General features: G+C 24.0%; 1 protein-coding gene across 3 annotated transcripts in view; it reads left to right on the top strand.

Moving 5' to 3' along the window:
• LOC122856716 (rap1 GTPase-activating protein 1-like) overlaps positions 1–22,026 on the top strand; it is a 47,285-nt gene extending 25,259 nt beyond the window's left edge. For 2 of the 3 annotated variants that reach the window (XM_044158510.1, XM_044158502.1), the window contains exons 4-9: positions 13,152–13,430; positions 18,101–18,283; positions 18,377–18,615; positions 18,704–19,139; positions 19,221–20,033; positions 20,137–22,026. In XM_044158510.1, the coding sequence (XP_044014445.1) occupies positions 13,152–13,430; positions 18,101–18,283; positions 18,377–18,615; positions 18,704–19,139; positions 19,221–20,033; positions 20,137–20,298 (2,112 nt within the window). In that variant the 3' untranslated portion in view covers positions 20,299–22,026. Of the gene's footprint in view, positions 1–4,553; positions 5,204–13,151; positions 13,431–18,100; positions 18,284–18,376; positions 18,616–18,703; positions 19,140–19,220; positions 20,034–20,136 lie in introns of those variants that run through there. The other variant, XM_044158518.1, reaches the window with a different exon arrangement.
• Positions 22,027–22,485: the final 459 nt, after the last annotated feature.

Raw genomic sequence — 22,485 nt, forward strand, 5'->3', positions numbered from 1 at the left:
GGTTAATAACAATAAAAGTCTATTAACAACATTGGCATTTACCAAATGTCTTTTCTTTCTCACAGAATATATTTTTCCTACTATATCAATTTTCAAGCATCATTTTTTTCATATATATAGTTTTCCAACTATCTTGTCATATCTATAACACGTTCCTTTTGTATTTTTTTTTCTCTTTTTTCGTCAAGTTAAATATCTATCGATTAATAACTCGTACTGGGATAGTTTTAAAAAAAAAAAATGATGTTTTTCTTTTATCAAAAATACATGATATAATATAGGATCCGCCTATTTTCATTTTGAATTTTGTCCGTCTGTCTATACGGGTCCGTGAGAAGATAGATGAAGTCAATTTTTCATGCAATAGAAAATGTCCTTGCGTTCGGCCCCCTGACGAATCCTTCTGTCATGGACTTTTTGAGAAAATCAACGTTTTAGCCTAAAGCTTTACAGTCAACTATTTTTTTTTATTCTATTTTTTTTTGTATATTATATTTCTTTACATACACAGTGTGTTTAGTGACTAAACATGTATTCTGATATGTTACGCTAAAATTATCTACGTTTTCTATTTATTTTTTTTATTTTTTGCTAAATATCCTGAAATTTGACCATGAAACGCATCAATCTACATAAATTTTAACAATAGATTTTTACTTTGATGGATGGTTTACATTGACAGTTAAAATCTAATTATTTCATATTCAATTTATGGAAAATTATTATAAATTACATGATGAACATAACGGCGTTAAAAATCATTGAAGATAAATATTATTAGCGAGTGTAGGAAACATGAAATTTGATGATCCAGTTAAAGATTCCATTAAAAAAAATATATATATATAATTTTATTAGCTTTTTTTAGAGTTAACGGTGAAATAAGAAATTTTACGAGTTTTTAAATTTTTTGTGGCTCATGTTGGGGTTTAATTATCTTTTGAAAAATATTATGGGAAATGGTTTGATGGAAATTTATCATGCCTCGAGCATACGAGGATTTAAAAAGAATTAAATACTTTTTATGTATTTTTTTTTTTGATAAAATGTGCAGTCCCTCTTGACAGATAATTTTAGAAATAAATTTTTTAAATTTAATTTGGGACTCATGTAGCTACGGTCGGTAGAATAGAGAAGATATTTACCACTGTTTGAAAATTGAAGAAGCAAATATCATACTGATCAAAAGCCGGTAAAGTAAATGTTATAGATCCTTGTTATTCTAGATCTTTGTATAGATCCAGGTCACAATTAACAATTGAATTTAAAAAAAATTATAAGAATCTTAAATTTACTTTGACTTTCATTTTTAATATTACCATAATTCAAATTGAACATCAATGTTTATTGTGACATGGAAATCTTTGTTACGTTCTAATAACCACATAATAGAGCACTAAAAATTTATTATGAATGAAGTATTAAAAAATATTAACATTCGATAGATATACTTCGATTTCAGTTAACCATCAAATTATTTTACATATAATTATTTAAAAAATAAAAAAAAGTATCACGCAAAATTTTATTATAGTCAGTCGTTAACATGCTTTTTATTATTAATTTTAGAAGAAAAAAAAAACTTGGTGGAATGTCTTCTTTCATGAAATGCATGCACCGAGTTGAATAAGATTTAAATTTATTTTTTATTACATTTCTTTTTTTTAATTACGTTGATATATTTACAATTTGTATAATGTCTTATCCAAATGTAATTAAAAAATCACACACTTTTTTTATGAATATGTCATTTCATGTGAAATTTCCGTATCTTTTTTTTCCTACTTCTCAAGATGCATTTAGCTATACGAATTATATTTGTTATTAATTTTTTTTTTATTGTCTTTTGATAAAATTTTATTTTTACAACTTGTTTAAAGTTTAAACTTCCGTATTTTTTTTTACAGAATCATACTATAACTTTCTCAGTTTTATTATGATTTCTGCAATATTTCCGCATTGTCCTAACGATATATATTTGTTTTTTGTATTTTCCGTATATTTTTACAATTATTAAATTCCTCATTTCATTTTTTCTAACGAATTATTCATAGCTTCTAGCGAAATATATTTTATTATTTTTGTTTATCCAAGTTAAAGCAGGTGGTTTTCTGTGGCTGTTATAAGAAACGACATTGCTACCAGACCTTAGCTTCGCTCATAAAAGGGCCATAACAAAACGGATGTTATTTCGTGGTTGGCTTGTTCATTGTTGATTGTACTTGCTGATGTGTATGTTAAAAAAAAAAATAATACACATATATATACGGGTAACCTGGCTTCCTATACAATACTCGACATTGCAAATATACCCCATGGCTTCAACGAGTCTACTCCCATTACAAAACTCCGTTTCCGTTTGCCAATTTTCAACCCTCCATCGAAAATACACTCAATACATTTTTGTGGATATACAATAGATATTGTACATGTACTTAACATAATACAAGTGATAATGAAACGTGATACTTTTTGGTTTATGTGGTTGTTGTGAGAATTTTATTCCGGTCAATTTTCAGGTCTTATCTTATTCGGATCAAATTATTAATAAATATACTTCCGAAAAAAAAAAAAACAAAAAAAATACTTTGCGGCAGTGAGTTTCAATTAACACGCTTCTCTATTGTTTTTTTTTTTGCAGATAGATAATAAAATTATTTGAAGATTTAGATTAAATTATACATATAAAACGGTTGAATAATAATGAAAAAAAATTATATGAGTAATAAGCGTATATAATTCTCATGGTCATAGAACGGGTCTTACTGGTGTTTCACGATCACCTCACTCTACATTTAGACATAATTTTATTATTACTATTATTATTAAAGTACATATATGGAAATCTACAATCTTTACGCACGTTGGACAGAAAGATATAAAAAAAATCGGAAAAAATATATTTGAAACATAAAAAAAAAAAAAAAAAGAAGAGTATATATCTTCCCCTTTGTTGAGTGTTGGTTTATAGTCAAAAACCATGACGTTGAATGTCAGTGCACAGCTCAACCGGGACTTGCTTTTTTTTACTTCTTGATAATTTTTTGTTTAATTTAAAAAAAAATTGTATATACCTGTATGACCGGAAATGCTATATCATAAGGTAGCCAAGGTAGTGTAGGATTGACCCAATATATGTTTTTCAAAAATTTAATTACCATCAGGTGACAGAGAGTTGTCTGTTGTTCATGTGGTTTTTTGCGTCCACATCCTGAGGATGATTTTAATTTTTTTGATATTTTTATTTCTCCTGTTTCATCAGTATTCAAACATATATATGCATGTCTACATGTATACACTTGAAAGTCGAGACAACACAAAGGATTTGAATTCACCCACACAAAAATATATATATCTACTTTCTCAACATCTTAGTTGATTTTAATTTTTATTATTATTTTGCATATATTCGCACTGGTTCAACATGACTATTTTATCAGATTACAAGTATTGTTTCAATATTTCATCGACCATTCTATCATCTGTGTGTATATATATATACATATATCGTTTCACATTTTTTGACCTCTTTAGAAAACTCGATTTAACTCTATTTGGTTTGTGATTTTCATCATTTCACTTCCAAGTATATTTTACTTGTCGATTCATCTACAATTTTTTCTACTTTTTCGATAAGAAAAATACGTGCATTTTGTAAATTACAACGCACGTTTTACTGTCATTAATAAATATAATTATCATTTTTCGATTACAAAATTTTTAAAAGTTCAAAGTATTTTGCTATTTGCTTTTTTAAATTCAACTGCAGAAGAAATATTGTTTATTTTTTTTTGGGATCTATGTTATCGAAAGTATATGCAAAAATTAAATAGTACAACTTTTCAATAGATTTATAAAAGTGTATGTCTAGATATAAAATGACCGTGAAATAGCATTGGCGTAGAAATAGCAAGTAGTATAATTTTTGTTGTCGAAAGACATACAGCACTAGTATCTTTTTAGTAAGGTGTTCGTTTACGTTCTATGTTGTGTGTGGTACGCCACGATGAAAAAAAAAATATATTATACAAGAAGAGGGGACACAACTGCCTGTTTGGAGAGTATATGAAAAAGAGACTTTCAGCTATACGAAAGGCCTCGACTAAACTCTGTATCAAATACGACGCCAGTTGTGCCTCTGACGTTACACGTGTTGGCATTAATGTGCTCCATTATATTATCCACGAATAATTGCAAAAAAAAACATTAAAAACCGTGTGAAAAACAATACTAAAAACAATTGATTAATTAAAAAAAAAAAAACATTTTTTATGATATAAATATTGTGCTCCAATAATATCATTATAATATTTCATTTGTTAATTGAAAAAAAAAAAACAAAAAAAAAATATCTGCTTTGATACTCCATATGATAACAAAAGACTATTGACTTTCATATTGAAAAATACGATATAATTTGTCGTGAATTTTGTTTTATACACGTGAATTATTATTTTTTTTTTTGCTCTCGTTTTATTTATCAATAGCATAGCGTAAATAATAACACATATATTTTTTTATTTTTGACGTCATGCACGTGTGTTAAATAATTGTTTTTTTTTTTTTTTTTTTTTATTACAAAAATATAATCAAGTTTCAAAAGTCTGTATGTGTGAGTTTGTGTCGATTATTTATTTATTTATTTTTTTCAAATGTGTAAATAATTGTTTGAACAAGAGTTGTTATTTTCCTAGTGAAAAAATTAAATGAATAATTTGTTTGATCAACTTGAAAATTGAAATAACATGAAGTATTAATTTTGGAGTAAAAAAAAAAAAGACACTGATTGGCAAGTAACTTGGTTAAAGAAAAAAAAAAAAAAAAAGAAATAAAATAATAAACAAAAAGGATTTTATAATTTTCAATACAATTTGTATTAAAAATTAATAATATAATCAGTATCTATGTGCAATGTTGTGTACACATTGAGAGTGAAAGGTGAAATAAATAATAATTTAATAATAAAAAAATTTAAAAACGTGACTGTAATAAAAAAAAAAATTTATGATATAACAGTTGGGTTAGGTTATTTATCAAATTGGCTACCGAAGTACTGGGTGATATTTTTTATCAAGTTAAAACACTGAAGAAAAACGTGGTGATGGGTGTGTTAAGGTGGAGGCAAGATCTAAGATCTGAGCCTGGAGATGATCATCATGATGAACAAAGAACAAATGGAAATACGTCAAATAATGATTCTGAGGTGATAATAAAATTAAATAATATTAAAATATAACTATAATCATTTAAATTTCATCCCCATTATTTAAAGAAAATTATTTACTCAATTTTTTTCTTTTTATTTCTTCAAAACATATATATTATTTATTTTTGGAAATGACAATTTTAATTTTATTTTTAATGGAAAACAACGTTAAAGAATTCGTAATGGAATTGGACAAACTATTATTTTTTTTTTCTTTTTAAATAAATAAATAAACAGGAGAATAAAAATTGCATTCCCGAATTAAAATTAAGTTTAAAAGTGAGAATTAACAAGTATAATAAATGTAAAAAAAAAAAAAAAACAACAAGTGGAATTTAAAGAGCTCGTAAGTCGATGAAAGATTAGAAAAAAGAAAATTATTTAAACTTTTGTTATTTAGTTTCATCAAGACTTAGACATTGCAATTTTCGTAGAATAGATATATTTAATATATATAAATAACTTGAACTTACAAACTAAAAGCACGCTTTAAAACATCAAAAGACATATAAAATTTTTTGGTGTATTATGCACACAGAATTATCTGAAGTTTTAAATTTCATGGGTATAATTTAATACTCAATAAACTCAATGATGAGCTATCATTCATCGTATGATTTATTAAGTATCTATTTGGTCTACTGGCTTTACATAAATAATAAATAATATATTATATTAAATACAAATTTATTTAAAAAATAATAAAATTCAATTATTTACAAGGCTATTTAAACAGTTATACTCGGATGAAAATTATTTCAATAACTGTCTTCCTGTAATATCTGTGCACAGACCAACGCAACCATTAATTTTTTTTTTTTATTATCTTTATAATTTTTTTTCTACAGATAACCAATGATGGTTCGTTCACCTGAATTTAGACTTATGACCTCGTAACAAATAAATCTATAACTATCAATTTTTCATTTATCCAATATATCTGTGTTTTTTAATAAGCTCTATAATTAATTTTATTTTTCTTTGATCATCTCTATAGTTAATTAAATACAAATTGATATTTAAAACAAAAAAAAAAAAACATTTCATTGTTATATACTTTTAATATTTTTGTCATTTAATTTGTTTTTTTTTTTTTTTTTTAATTTAAAACAAAACTATTGTCCATGACTTTTGAAAATGAATTTTTTTTTTTTTTTAAACGCCAACGCTTAGTCATCATTTGCATGAACAGTATATTTATATTTTTTAATATTCAATTTAATAAAATGTCATGTTATTGTGTATTCATAAAATAGATCTTATAAAGAATCATAAAAAGTAAAAGCTCATTGGAAAGCTGATGGCTATATAAACCTGTCCATTTAATTCAACTTTCTAGCATATTTTCAATTTAATTTTTTAAACTTGGTTTACTTTAATATAGTTTATTCTGCTAAAAAGTTTTTTTTATTATAACTATTTTTCAATTGATTGGTAATTATAAAATGTTATAATTATTCGAGGAATTTAATTTAACTCGTGGATTCTAATTTCTTGACTGAATAGCATAAAATTAATATATTAAAATATTTAAATTAAAAAGTTGTATACATATTTGATTGAAGAAATTATATTAAATAATTCGTTAAATTGATATGCGAGAAAAATAATTTATCAAAGGAGTGGTTTTTAAGTGAGACAATCAGGATTGATCTTTGTATTGTTTAAAGAGGAAGAAGACATTTGAGATAATTTTCTAACTAGCCATTTGAAAAAAAATAGATATATATATTTATTCAAACGATATCTATCACACGTTCTGATGAATAAAATTGTCGGATATATTTACTTGATAAATTAATTATTGCCGATTTATTTATTTAATCAATCATCTCTTGATTTTTAATTATTTTTAGTCTCTATTTAATTATTTATTATTTCTTTTTGTCGAGCTATGTATTATCCTCTTTTTTGTCCTCGCAAACTGTCGACTCGTGACGAGGACATACACGCAACAGTGCACTCGTGTATGGGAATTTGAAGGTTGGTGAATGTCTCTTGATTTAAAATTAAAAAAGTTTTTTTAAATTTATTTGACGTCAGATATGAGAGTCGTAATAAATACATAATACACTGATTCACTTGGTGTAATAACAATTACTGTGATTAAACGCGTTTGTTATATATATTTTAGCCTTTTTTTTTTTTCCATTATAGAGACATTTGGTATTTTTGTTGATAAATAAAATATATATACAATGTCATTATAAATTTTTTAGATTGCATTGGGAGGGAAAGTTCCCAGGTGACTCATATTTTCAATCAATTATTCAATTATTGTTATTAACTGTTTGTTTACATGTCTGATTCATCCGTGATTTTATTCGCATATACTCGCATTGAATCGAAGATCCTGATAGAGTTAATCAAATTAAACAAAATAAATTTTCGATTTGTTTTTCTTTTTATCTATTAGTTGTTTTTTTTTTTAATGCTTGAATCTTTTTCAAGTCGAGTGTACTTGTTACTCGCGTATTCTTAAAAATAATTGGATTTAAAAATTTTTTTGGATATAATTTTTTACTGGTATTGAGAGGAAGTTTGAGAATTTAAAAATCAGATTCTTTGTTGCGTAACTAACAGCTGGATGATTTTGCTGCGTGACTGATAATTAAAAATAATAAAAATTGAAATAAAATATAACGAATATAATTATTATATACAAGTACGTATTTGAATAAAGCAAAAACTCGATGAAAAAACAAGTGACTTATGAATTTTTAAATTAAATAATTTTATGAAATAAGGGGTTTTTTATGTACCGTTGATTTATTGAAGGATAAATATTTTTATAGTTTTAGCATGTTGCTAATTATTAAGATTTTAATATTGATCGTTGAGAATTTAAATTTTTTTTTATTTTTTAAACTGTTATACACTCAATTTTTGAGACTTTCTTAGTTTATTTTTTTGGTTTTTTATAAACATTTCCGTTGGATTTATTTTTCGGACATGTGCCAGGTGCTTATCGAGCAACGACGACTCGTGTTGCAGCTGCCTCTGACAACATGCGGTCATTTCTATCAGCTTTTTAAAAAATTTTTATCGTTATTTATTTAAATTTTAAAATAAACCAAATACTAGAAAAATAAATATAAATAAGTGCTTTTAAAATATTAAATCTTCAAAGTACATTGAAAATGAATCAAAAAATTTTATTTTAAATAAATAAATAAAGTCAAATGTGTGAAAATTTAATTTTTTAAATCAAATACCTAGACAGGAAGTAAATTGATAAAAAGTAAACTAAAATTATTTTCTAATCTATAATTTTTTATGTTGTTTGTTTATTTTATTTTTTTTATTTTTACCTTGAAAGCGATATATTGTTAAATATCGATAATGAAAGGTAAAGTTTATTGTTTTTAAATGACCGATATTTTTTGCTTTTTATTTATTTATTTATCAATATGCATAAACTAGCCCAAATTTGGTTTGTCGGTAAAACGCATGTGACATTGTCGTTGATAAGTTAGGTCGAGTATTTTGTTGTTGCTTCCGTTAAATATTTATTTATTTTGTGTGTGGGCCTGCCGACAAATACCATTGACAATAAAACATTTTTTTTTTTTTTTTATTACTATTATTGTTTCATTACAGAGAAAAAGATTCACAAATACAAATGAATTTTCTACACAGACGTATATACTTATCAATATAATTCTTGGCACACCTTTGTGCATATATATATATTATAAAACTGAAAAATGGGCGCGTCCAACAATGTCCATGGTCCTGAATAATTCATTCTCAAGAGAGTCACCAAAGTCTCTACTCGTTATACAAATTTTTATATTTTATCTCACTTTATTTTTATCACGTACTTGCTTAAAAAGTACTTTCTCAGTTTTATTTTCTTCTGGTTATTATTCTTAAATTTTTTTTAACAACACTACTTACTTTGCTTCAATTTTTTTTTGTCTATTTTTTTGTATTTTTATTCTACTGCAATTTGAAAAATTTTATAGGACATTCGTGAACAAATTTTATCTGACATTTTGTCAGTGGATATTAATTTTTGTGCAATATTATGTCTCGTTTTTTTTTCATTTCGCGCTTCAGTGATAATTTCTAGCTTCATTATGAATTTATTTTTTAATACTTTGTATTTAATATAACATTTTTTTTTTAAATAATTTTTGCTTTTATATTCGCGTTATTAATTTTTTTTTTCATTCCCTCTCTTTATCTCTATAACTGTAAATATTTATAATAAAAAATCAAAACAGTAATGTATCATGCATGTTTACTTTGATAATAATAAATATTTTCATTTGTAATATTTATTATTTCTTTTTGATAATTTTTTTTCCAGACATTTAATAATTAAATATTCTTTTACTGTGTATATCAAAATTAAAAATTAAAAAAAAAATCTTTTCACAAAGTGCAGAAACTTTTCAAGTTGTAAACTTTTGTCTTGGTTCATACACCTCTTGTAAAATAAAGAAAAAAAAACATAAAGTTCCTGACTGATGCATCATGTCATGCATACATGTGAGTTTAAATATTGCAAAACCAAAAGCATGGTAAAATATAATGGCCAGACTTTAAGTACTATATATTCAACCCTATCGTTTTATTATTTATCAAGAGCCAAAAGATTCTCCCCTTTATCTTGAAATCTTTCCCATTATCCCTTTTATTTTTCCAAAAAATTTTCTACCATTTATTTTCTACGCTTGGAAAATAATTTCAACCATCAAAAAGATAAAAATCCGGTCATTTTACTAAACTGTTTTTACAAAAAAAAATCCTATGTTAAACTATGAAGAAATTTATTTCAAAATTTTTAAAAATAACAATACTATACTTGATTAATAAATAAAACAATTAGTTTTTAATATACGAAAGTTTTGTTTTAAAGCCTTTTTTTATGTCGACACAATTACGTATGTAAATATTACTTAAAATTTTGTCTCATTAGATTTTGTCAGATTGTTAAAATTAATACCCCCATCGTATTTTCTCCACACGTATATATAAAACCAATGTATTTTAAACACCCACTATGAAATGATGAGTCACATTCTTTGAGTTTCTTCTTGCAAAATAAAGAGGACAAATCTCTTTGCTCTACAATTTACGGTTTCTCCATAATTTTTTTTTTTTACATTATTATTATCTTTATTTGTTTTCCTTTCATATTTTTTCTTTTATATGATTTTTATTTTGTTTATTTGGCTTTTTATTAGTTTCCTCTTCTTTTGACATTAGTATTTTTTTTATATTCATTGTCAAGCCATCAAGCCAGGTCATTTGGAAAATGTTTCTTGCGAAAATTGCTATTGTATATTTATTTTATGATTTGCTAATTAACTTGCTTAATTATATTACTTACAAAATGTTTATTTCATATAAATTAAAAACTTTAATTATAAATATACATCTTGGATTAATTAACCTTTCATTTTATTTATATCTTTTTTTTTGATTAATAAGTTTGTATATATGTTATTCAGTTGAATAAACATTACGCGTTAGTATATGAATTTAAATTTCATCAGTATATTATTTTGTAGGCGCTGAAGTGTTTTAATGTTTTTAATATATAATTTTATGAATATTATAATTTAACTTAATACTATACTTGGAAGAAAGTTTCATCAAAACTATAATATTTTAATATTTTCTAAATTTTTTTCCTCATCTTAATTTGTATTTAAAAACTATTTTCTATCTATTTTGTCACTATAATTTTTAAGTGTGTTTTTCTTTGATTTTTAACTGTCACACAGCTTGATTTTTGTATCTCCAATTTCGTTGGTGTCCCTCGAGATTTTTAAATGTTACATAAACCAGCTGGTCTTTTGGGCATATCCGAATTATGTATCAAAGTAAAAAATATTTATCCCAACAGAATTTTGAATCTATTTCCGAAGAAATAGAGTAATGGCTCTACGTTAAATATTTTTAATCAGTTAATAAAATCCAAAGTACGTCATTATCGTTCTAAGAATTTAAAAGAATATTTAAAAAAAAAATGACCTTATTGGAGAAATTCATATTCTCGTTTTCCGGTAAAACAAATTCTATTGAATATTAATTAAAAATGATTGATAGTATAAAAGAAATAAATTTCAAATGAAATGATAATCGAAACAAAGAGATAATTTCAAATTAAAAAAAAAACAAAATTTGATATAATTTTGGCATGTTTGATAAATTAAATAATAAAATTATATTTTTTTTATCGAACTATCAGTTTGAATGTCAGTTGTGTCAAGGGCATACATTTCACTCTAGAATAATATTGAATTTTACAAATCTGACATTCATGTCAAAAACACAAATACACAGACAACCTTTGTATCAACAAGTACTGATAACAATTCATTCTAAAAGGTTAATAATTTTATTTCTAGTTAAAAAAAAATAATTAATTAATTTCAAATTAAATTTCAAAGTTATTAAATATTTTCCGGTAAATGATATTACATTAATTTTTTTTTTTTCATGCACGTTTCAATTGAAAAAAAAATATTTTAATATGTTTTTTGGTTTACATACACGTGTACTTGTTTTTTTTTTTAAACATGAATTTTCACGAAAAATAATTCTATTAAGGTTGAAAAGACAAAGTGTATAATTATCCTTCCACTGTTGCCCATGTGACATAAGTCTACTTCAATAAAAGTTATTCATCCCTTCCCAATTTAAAACATCAAGTATTTCTAAATGCGTATGCAAGGATGACAAAAAAAAAAGTCAAATAAAATAAATATATACGAAAAAAAAAGGAAAAAAATTGAAAAATTATAAATAGAATAAAAACTAAAAGTAATGGAGAGTAGAAAAAAAAAAAAAAAACATAAATGAGACACACATTTCTACTTGGATCCAAAAGAATTTACATTTCCCCTCTTTGAGTGTTGTCACTGCCAAATATAAACGTGCAATAAATCAGGAAATGTCTTAAAGTGACAGTAAAAATAATAATGAAATTTATATAAATATAAATTTATATATTATATTTCAATAAATAATAAGATAAAAATATTTTACATCAAATTAAAGTTGCATTGTTTTGTTAAATACAATTTGTATTATTATTTAAAAAATAAAAAAATTTCCAGAAAAGCTGCGAAAAAAAAGAAACAAATGAATGCAGTTGGATGTATTCTCTACCATTTTCATCGACATGACAAGCATAGAAGAAAATTAACAACCCTTAGTAAAGGGTGCAAAGTGCAATTTGAAAATCGCAGAAGCATTATGCACTATATTTATTATTTTTATGTGGAGGTGTGTCAGAGGCGTGTTGATTCTAAAAGTTTTATTTTATTTATTTTGCATGAATCTATCATCATGCCACCACCTGATGCATTTATCGTCTATCATAACAACGATGTTTATACAACATTTGTTGGTTATTATCCACAAGATTATTTATTTAAATATCGTACAACTAAATCAAATTCTAATAATTGGTTTGGAAAATTTATTTCATATATAAATCAAAGTGATACGTGTTTTTTTATTTCAAGACAAATTAAAATTCTCATTACTGGCTGCATCTTGCCGAGAACAGACGAGGTTTTTTTCTTATAATAATAAATATCTTGATGTTTTTTATTTTTTTTTATTACTAGATTTTTTTTATTATCAGTTATTACAAAAAATTATCCTTACATTTTTTTAAATGATTTATTATGTTTATTTATTCCGTTTATAATGTTAAAAAAAAAAAACCTAGTATTTTAGTTTCTTTTTAAAAATAATTATTTAGTTAATATTATTTTTCAGGTTTTATTTTTTTTTAATGTAAATTATATTCTTGCTATTTTAATTTCAGCTTGTTTAATTTTTAAAAATTAATTTACTATTTATATTTCTCTATTTTTGTTAATATTGATTTTTTATAAAAATAAGTAGATACATATATTGTTAATTTATTTAAAATTAAGAATATATTTATTATATTTTTAAAAATTGTTATTTTCAGAATGGAAGAACAGAACAGCCAAAAATTATTCAAATTCAAGCAGAAATACCAGAGGGTCATGCACTTATGAAAGCTGCAATAAAAGAAGCCGAAGAAAATTCATATGAAAAATTACCACCACTTGTTGTGGTACCAAAAGACTACTGGGTTGATGGTACAGAACATGATCATATTTTAAAAGAAGAATCAGGACAAGGATTTAATCCACCAGCACCTTGGAGGACTAGGCTAGATCATGATGATACCACAAAAAGCTATAAACGTTTTTTCTGTGATAAAGTAAGTTTTTAAATTTTTTTTTCCCCATTTAAAATTGTAATTCTCTGGACAAATTTCTCAATTATATTTTTATTATATATTATTAAATTTAATGAAGCTTTGTCAAATGCATTTTATACAATTAATTAAGATAATTTAAGGGTCGGAAGTTGGTCATAGAAACAAAAAGTTTATATTCTCTGAAAATTTCCGTTTCATATTTTGTTTGATCTTTCTCTTTATCAATTGCAACAAAAAAAAATTTAATATAAAAATAAAAAATAAATTAACTCATCATATTGAAAATTCATGTGAATAAAAATTAAAAAAAGAAATTCTCGAATATTCAACAAATGTTGAAATAAAAAAATTTATTATAAGAGTATTTTTATTTTTATTATGAACATATAAAATAATATAAACTCGAAGAATTTTTATTCGATGACTTGGCTATTTAGTCGAGTATTAATAGTCAGGAAAAAAAAAAAATATCATATAATTTGAAACTATATGAACAAATTACCGGGACGAATTGAATATCATACAAATATAAAAAAGAAAAAAAAAAAAAAAATGCAAGTAACATCATAGTTTCATAAATCGTATCCCCTTTGGAGCTCATAATTTTCTCTTTTTTTTTTAAATTCTCAACAGTCAGTAAGTATATCTAATATTGGAACGTAACCACCATCATCACCAAGCCATATATCCACCTACATATGACTCACATTTATCTAATTTTCTCTCTCTGCAATACATTTAGTATATTTCCGTATATATATTTCAAGCAAAATGCCTGAAACAACCAACAAAGCATCAGTTAATGCGACAAAATTCAGCTTGTTAAAATATCTGACAAGAAACTTCCTTTCTATTATCAAGATAATAAATAATTAATTAACAATTATATTTATAGAATAATTTCAAACAATATATACTACAATATTTGTATAAAATTATTACTCATAAATATATATTTTTAATAATTATTAATATTATTAACTTGTAAAAAGTTTGATAAATTCATTCAAATCAATTTGTTGTTGTTTTTTTTTGTTTCTAAATTATTCATATGAACCTTTGTTTAGCTGTATTTATTTTTCGATTATCATTCATTTGATATATGACACAAACATCAATGCTCATCGATTTTGTCATGAATAAATGTATTTAAATTTATAATCGTACATTCAAACAAAAAAAAATTCATCAACATGCATACACCACGAATTGCCCACGCACTTTGAAAAACATGTTTGATATATACATTTCACAAATACATACGTAATATAATATTAAAAACAATCTGAGCCCCTTTTTCCTCTCTATTTTCCCCTTTTTTTTTATTTTTGTTATATTTCCTCTTCTCTTAACATGTTGCTTTTTAATTTGCATGTGGGTTTGTTTGGAAAATTCATGCAATCATTACAAGTATATATTTAACAAAAAAAAAAAATAGAAAGAAAAATTAAATAAATAAACATCAATTGCCTACACAAAGTTCAATGATATGAATAAAGAAAAAAAAAAAGAAAATGACAAATTAAACTAGATTTTTATCAGATTAAAAAAAATCCAAGATAAACATTTAAAAGAATAAATTATTAGAACAAGAAAAAAAAAAAACAACTGTTAATGAAACTAAGAGAATAGAACAAAGAAAAAAATATTCGTTTACTTGTTCAGTTAGATTCTTAAAATAAAAAAAAATAATAATATGAATAGATGAATAAATGGATAGAGAAAAAAATTATTTGTTTCATTTTGTTGTTCATATATACTTTACACATTTGTATGTATATATATAATATATAGACATATATTTATATATGCATCATGATGATGATATGGTTTATGGTGTTCGTGTATATATATCCACTAAAGACCTGACAAGATACCCAGGAAAAGAGTACTCCAGGCGTGGGAGTGGGAACGTTCTCATAGTAATTTTTTTCAATCTACCTATCTTTGTTTGAAATTTTTTTTTTATTTTTTATTTCATATTCTTTTTACACTCTTTGTTCATTTATTAACCAAACTTGATGCTTAATTATGGGGGATGTAGGCTTATTTTTTTATTTTGCAATATAATTCACTTGAAAATGTGTTTTATTTTTTTACTTCTGTATTCCTTTTCAAACTTATAATTTTTTATGAATATTAAACTACAAATTTATATATTTCATTTGTTGATTTTTATTTAAACAATATAATTTTAAATGTCTTTTTTATTTTTTATTTTTTTTATCTTTAACTATCTTGTTATGAGCCATAGAAAATCTCGACAACGGCATTTGTGAACTAAATACCGTTTGTTCTCTTTACCAGTCTTTTTTTAAAATACGTTTGTAGAAAATAAATATTTCTTGTTTTTTTTTCAACTACTTGATACATAGTTTTTATAATTTTACTTGGCAAAAGTTTAAAATATTTTTATAAACAAAATAAATCACTTTAGAGTGTGGGCTATCAAATTACAAATAAAAATATTTATTTTCTATAGATTATTGAATAAAAAAAAAAAAAAAATAGCTATTTTATCATGAGATTAGTTTTATATCTTCAAATTTAAATGTATGTCATATTATTTTTTTAAAAGCAATGTGATGTCATTGGTTATGCAAGATAACAAACCAAATTGCTGTCATAAATATATCAAGTGATTTTACATTGACAAGTTTGTGGTTCATGCTCTGATGAATTTTTCCAGTGTGGCATGTTATCCAAACAATAATTTCTGACTCATATATAAAAACTAATTTTAACACAACTATAAAATACAGATTAAAGTGAGAATAAATATCTTTTAAATTCTCAACACATTACTTGTTGAAATATATATTTAAAAAAACTTGAAAATTCAAAAAACTAAATTTCATTTGATATGCTAAATGTATAGCTAAGTAGAATGAAGAGAAATAAAATTATTTCGATTAAATTAATTTATTAATTATGTATTTTATAACTCGATAAATGTGAAAACATTTAGTACACACAAATGTGTAATTAAGTATATTTATTTCAACAGTTAATAGAGTTGAAAATTAGAAAGATAATCAATCGAATGATCCTTGATCATTTGCTGTCCATATTATCCTTATTTGCACATAATTTATATCAGTAAGTTTCAAGAACACGCAAGAGGCATTTTAACCACAACGATCTCATTACACGTGCTTGATATTACTTGACTTACTTTTTTTTTTTTATACTCGTTATTGCCTCAAGCGTTTTGTTACACACTCATTCAATTAAAAAAAAAAAAAATTGATACATACAAAATAAAATTGAACGATCTGAGATTGAAAATGGAAAAAATAAAATAAAATCGTTTCAGTTATTTCTAGATCAATTATCAGTGAGTTTTCTGGTTAAGCCTCAGATTATTTTTATTTTTATCACGACACTTTATTTTTTATTTATTCAATTTTTTTTTTATCTTTTCCACTTGTTTGATGTTTATTTATTTATTATAATATATTTTTAATTTTATCCTCAATATTGTTATTTTTATATTGATAATAAAAAAAATATAAAAATGATAATTTATCATATGTTAAAAATTTCACAACAATAAACATTGGCAATAATTTTCAATGTAAAAAAATTGGCAGAAAGCCCAAAGTTTATGTTTAAAATTAAAAAAAAAAATTTTTTTCTTTCTTTTATCTTTAAATTTATATATTTTTTTGAACTGGTTCTGAATATTACTCATAGATTTTTGACACACTTTGTTTATTAATATAAACGTTTAAAATGTAGTAAAGTGTTTCAAAGCAATTCTAAAATAAAATATTACCGCGAGAATAAAAGTAACAGTAAAAAATGTTTAAAAATATATATATCGACGAGTTTTTATCTGAATGATTTGCATGATTATATTAATTATTTTAATATATTTCGATTAAATTACGATCGTTGGATGATTGCATATGATACCAATCATTGACCCACTGATTGAATAATAACTGTTGCTGTATAATTCAAGATTGAATTTACCATTAATAAAAATATCTTGTTTTTATTATTATTCATTTCTTTCCAGTTATAAGTATTCTCAATAAAGTTAAACTTATTAAAAAATTAAAAATACATTATTCAATGAATTAAATAAAATATTTTTTAAATATAAAAAAAGCAATTAAATTTAATTAAAATTAAAAAATAACAACATAAATTTGTTTCCTCAAAATTTAGGGTTCATAAGAAAAAAAAAATATTTATCCAACAAAATTATAAAATTATATAAACGGTTTTAAATAAAAAAAAAATTATTACGTATTAATTATTAGTAAATTAGGTATAAACCTAATCTCCGGAAATGACCGCATATTTGAGATATTTATTCTAAACGAGTATAGAATTTAACAACAACGAGATGCAATGTAAAAGAGTGAAATTATATGTGGCTTGTTTGCCTAGAGTTCATGTTGATTGTATGCACTGTATGTGTGTTTATGCTAACTCGGTTGCATTGTTGTAATTTAATTGCATGAGTGCATTGTACATGCGTGTCTGTTTACTATACTATTATTAGAAAAATTATTCTGCGTATTTAAATGCCACAGTTGATAAAATATCATTATTTTTAATATAAAAAATTTTTACAATTTTTAAATATTTAAATTATTATTAATTATTCTACTTTACCGAAGAATATCACTAACTAAATTAATATTTTTTGTTTTCAGGATCATTTTAATTTGTTTGGTAGAGATGCTGAAGACAGACCGTTATTAATATCTATAAAATCAGAAACAATATCTGGATTTGATCAATGGAGAGTTATGTTTAGAGTTCCTGAAGGTTCAAGACACGAGTTAATACCTTTTGAAACTCTTGGTGATATTCCGACACCAGCAAAAATGATAAGGGTAATTAGATTTTTTTTTATAAATTTAATTTGATTTAATAAATAAATAGTAATAATGTTTGTTATTTTATTTTTTTTTTTTTTTTGGATACAGGCTATGAGCTCAACAACAGTTCTGAAAACTTTAAAACCAGTAATGTGCTCTGATTCACAATCACTGATTTTAAAGTATGACGAGCACAGTAATGTAGCAAATTATAAATTTGGTATTTTACATCAACTAAAAGGACAAATAACTGAAGAACAATTATTTGGTAATGTTGGTATAACACCAGCATTACAAGAATTTATTGACATGATGGGAGATACCATAAATTTACAAACACACAATGGGTAATTAAAATTGAACCGTTATTTATTTATTTATTATACTATTTATATAATAGCTGTATACTAAGGGAAAGAATATTTTTTTATGCAGGTATTGTGGAGGACTTGATAGAATAACTGGTGATAAAGCATTATTCACAAGTTTTCGTGGTCGTGAAATATTATTTCATGTATCTTCAATGTTACCACACAGTGCAACAGATAGTCAACAATTACAAAGAAAACGACATATTGGAAATGATATTGTTGCAATTATATTTCAAGAAGAAGCTACACCATTTAGTCCTGATATGATTGCAAGTCAATTTCTTCATGTATTTATTGTTGTACAGGTCATTCAGCCATGTACAAAATATACACGTTACAAAGTCAGTGTTACTGCACGTAAAGATGTACCATGGTTTGGTCCATCTCTTCCAATACCATCAGTATTTTTTCGAGGACATGAATTTAAAAATTTTCTATTGACAAAATTAATTAATGCCGAGACAGCTGCATATAAAGCAGATAAATTTTCACAACTTGAGGTAAGAATATTGATGCATTATCTTATCATTTATTGTTTAAAAATAAATTTTTATCATTATTTATTTATTTATTTAATTTAGCATCGTACAAGAGCAGCATTATTAGAGTCTCTTATTGAAGATCTACGTGAAAAAACGACTGAATTTTTAGGCTGTGATCCAATTTATGAAAATGGTTCATTATCAAGTGAAGCAACATCAAATACAACTGGTTCAGGTAACCGTTTTCTTGAAAATGTACGTAAAGTATTGACTTCTCGTACGAGAAATTCATCTGGTGAATCATCACGTAAATCATCACAACCTGGATCAATTAGATCACCAACAGTACGACAAATATCACAAACAAGTTTAAAACAATCAGTTGAACCACGTGCTACAACTAGTTCACCAAAAGCAAGTAACAGTGCAGATTCAGAACAACGAAGTCCAAGTGTATCTAGTTTAGATAGTAATCAATCAACTGGTGATAGTCATGATCCAACAATTAAACTTTTATTAAATGAAAGTACTGGTTATCGTCAAATAACAATCCATCCAGTACCAGGTGCTAGTATGCAAAATGCAATAAATAATAATAATGCACCAAGAGATTCAAGGTATGCACTTGTTATTCGTGATAAATCACGTGATGGTGATTCATCAAGAGGTCAAAAAAATGGACAAAATGGTCATCGTAATTTTTATGAAAGTGATGATAGTTCATTGAATAGTGACTTGGATTTAGATCCGAATATTATTGCTGATAGTGACACTGGAATGGAATCAATGAGCTCAGCTGAGGCAAATGATGCAGCAAAACGTAAAGATAGTGCTGTTGATAATGCTGATGTTCTTAAGCTAGAAGTAAATAGTTTAAAATGCGACAAGCTGGACTTGTTAAAGCAAAATGTGGTATGTATTAATTTTTTTTTTTTTTTCAATAATACAAATTATAAACTTCAAAAATGAATCAATATGAATTAATTCAATTTTTTTTTTTGTTTGTTTCATTTAGACTTGTCAAAGAGATTTAAAGCAATTACGCGAAAAAGAATTACAGCTTCAAGCTGATCTTTCTTTGGCTTCCAAAGAGATCTTACGACTTAGACAAATGTTGAAAGAATGTACAACCAGTATTTCTGTTGATAGCAATGAACATCATGCTTCGGCTGTTTAAATTTATATTTATCAAATTATTTAAGATGTTATATATATATAGAGAAAATTATATATTTAATTGTCCCTATGACAAGAAAAGAAATTTGTTTGTTTTTTTTTTTTTTTTTCTTCTACTGAGATTAAACAGTAGAAGCAGGCGACAACAATAAAAAATGAATGTTTAAAATATCATTTAACAATAAAAATATATCAATAAAAATATGTTTTTATTGTTGAAATATAAAAAATAATTTCAATGTTTATTTTTCAGCATGTAATCTATCGAAAAAAAAAAAATATATATTCAATTATTTCTTTGAGATGTTTTATGCTTATGGACTGAATACTGACCAAACAAAAATTGAAGAAAATAAAAAAAAAGAAAAAAAAATACAAGTTTAAACAACGAAATACCGCGGCAGGATTAATATTATTGATTAACTGATTATATATCCGTCTACTTAAGTATTTAAATGTTAATTTATTGTCATAGATAATTAAGATAATTATTAGATCCCTCATATGTCAATTGATGAAGATATTAAATGATGAGATTAAGATCTATTATTGAAAAGAGTAAGATATTTTTACATCCAAATGGACATTATCTCTGATATAAAACATAAAAATATTTATCAAAAAAAATTTCTATTATAAAGTAAAAAAACAAAATAAAGGATTATAATTATCCTCAATTGATATATATTTATATCAAAATAATAATATTTATAAGTATAATTAATAGTAACGCTGTTTACCAATATTTGAAAAAATTAAATGTTTATCATTGAATAAAAAACAAAAAAAATGATCAAATAAAAACAAAAATAATTGAAAAAATTAAAAAACGTTGTGTTTATTAATGAAAATAAAATAAAATAAAATACATGTGTTTTAAATATAAACTATATTCCAGTTACACAAAAAAATAAAAAATAAAAACAGTTGTGTGTTTATTACTGATGTTTTAAATAAAAAGAATTAAAATCTGGGTGTTTATTAGTGTGTTAAAAATAAACAAAAAAAAATATATATATATTTAAATTTGAATATAAAATCATGATAACAAATATTTAATCAAAATTGGTAATATTAAATGATCTATAAAATTGATGCAATTTAAAAAATCCTAAATACAATGATCGATCTTTGGTTTATTTATTATCGCACTTTAATTTCAACTTCACACTGATCTTTATTATATTGAGTTTCATAATAATATCAAACATTGAGGCACATTACAATTGTCGCAATCTATTTTCTTATACAATTGTCATTTATTTTGGACGCGCGTGTGAATCATAGAACAATAATATTATCAAGAAAAAATTATCTTAAAGTATAAAAAAAAGATATAAAAAAATAAAAAGGATAAAGTTTCATCGATGTATATTATAAAAAAAAAATAACAATCTTGATCGTGGGATTTCTATCAGTACGTAAGATCATAGCACTAAACCAAAATTTGTTTTGTCTTTTTTTTTTTTTTTTAAATAAATTTAAGTTCTTTTGTTTAATTAGTTTATATACACGCCTGATCTATTGTTTTATAATGCATTTTACAATAATGATTTATTATTAAGATGAAAAGAAAATATGAAGAAATAGAAAACAAAAAAAGAAAAGGAAGACAACCGTTAGTTGTATTTTTATATTTTCGTGTATATATCAATGAATAAGTGCTTTATTGTCTTGATTCCCTGACACTCAATCGATCAATAACAAATACCAAAGTTTAACATATAACGTCACTATCATTCATCTCTTTAATTTAAAAAAAAAAATGTTTTTCTTTCACAATCTATTGTTTGTTTTATTTGTTTTTTTCTCAAGTTTCATTTTTCTTATTTTTATCTACTACAATTTATTGCTTTTTTTTCATTAAAATATAATTTTTTTTTTGTATTACTAATAAACTTGCCAAAAAAAGAAAAAAAATAATTCATTAAATAAACTGCAAGTATTTTTCTTTTAATTTAATTTTTTATTTTATGTTTATATTATTTTTAGATACTGAATGAAAGTATGTATAAAAAGAAAATTATAAAAAAAAATAAATAAGAAGATGGTTCAGGGATATGTGACAAGCACCATGTGGCATTACAGCTGTGTAAATAATTTGATAGTTCGAATGGGCATTGTTAATGTTCTAATATACTCAAAGATATCACTAAATTTAAAAATTTTTTATTATTAAAAATGAAAA

Source organism: Aphidius gifuensis, linkage group LG1 (assembly GCF_014905175.1).
Source record: "Aphidius gifuensis isolate YNYX2018 linkage group LG1, ASM1490517v1, whole genome shotgun sequence".
NCBI classification, from domain to species: domain Eukaryota; kingdom Metazoa; phylum Arthropoda; class Insecta; order Hymenoptera; family Braconidae; genus Aphidius; species Aphidius gifuensis.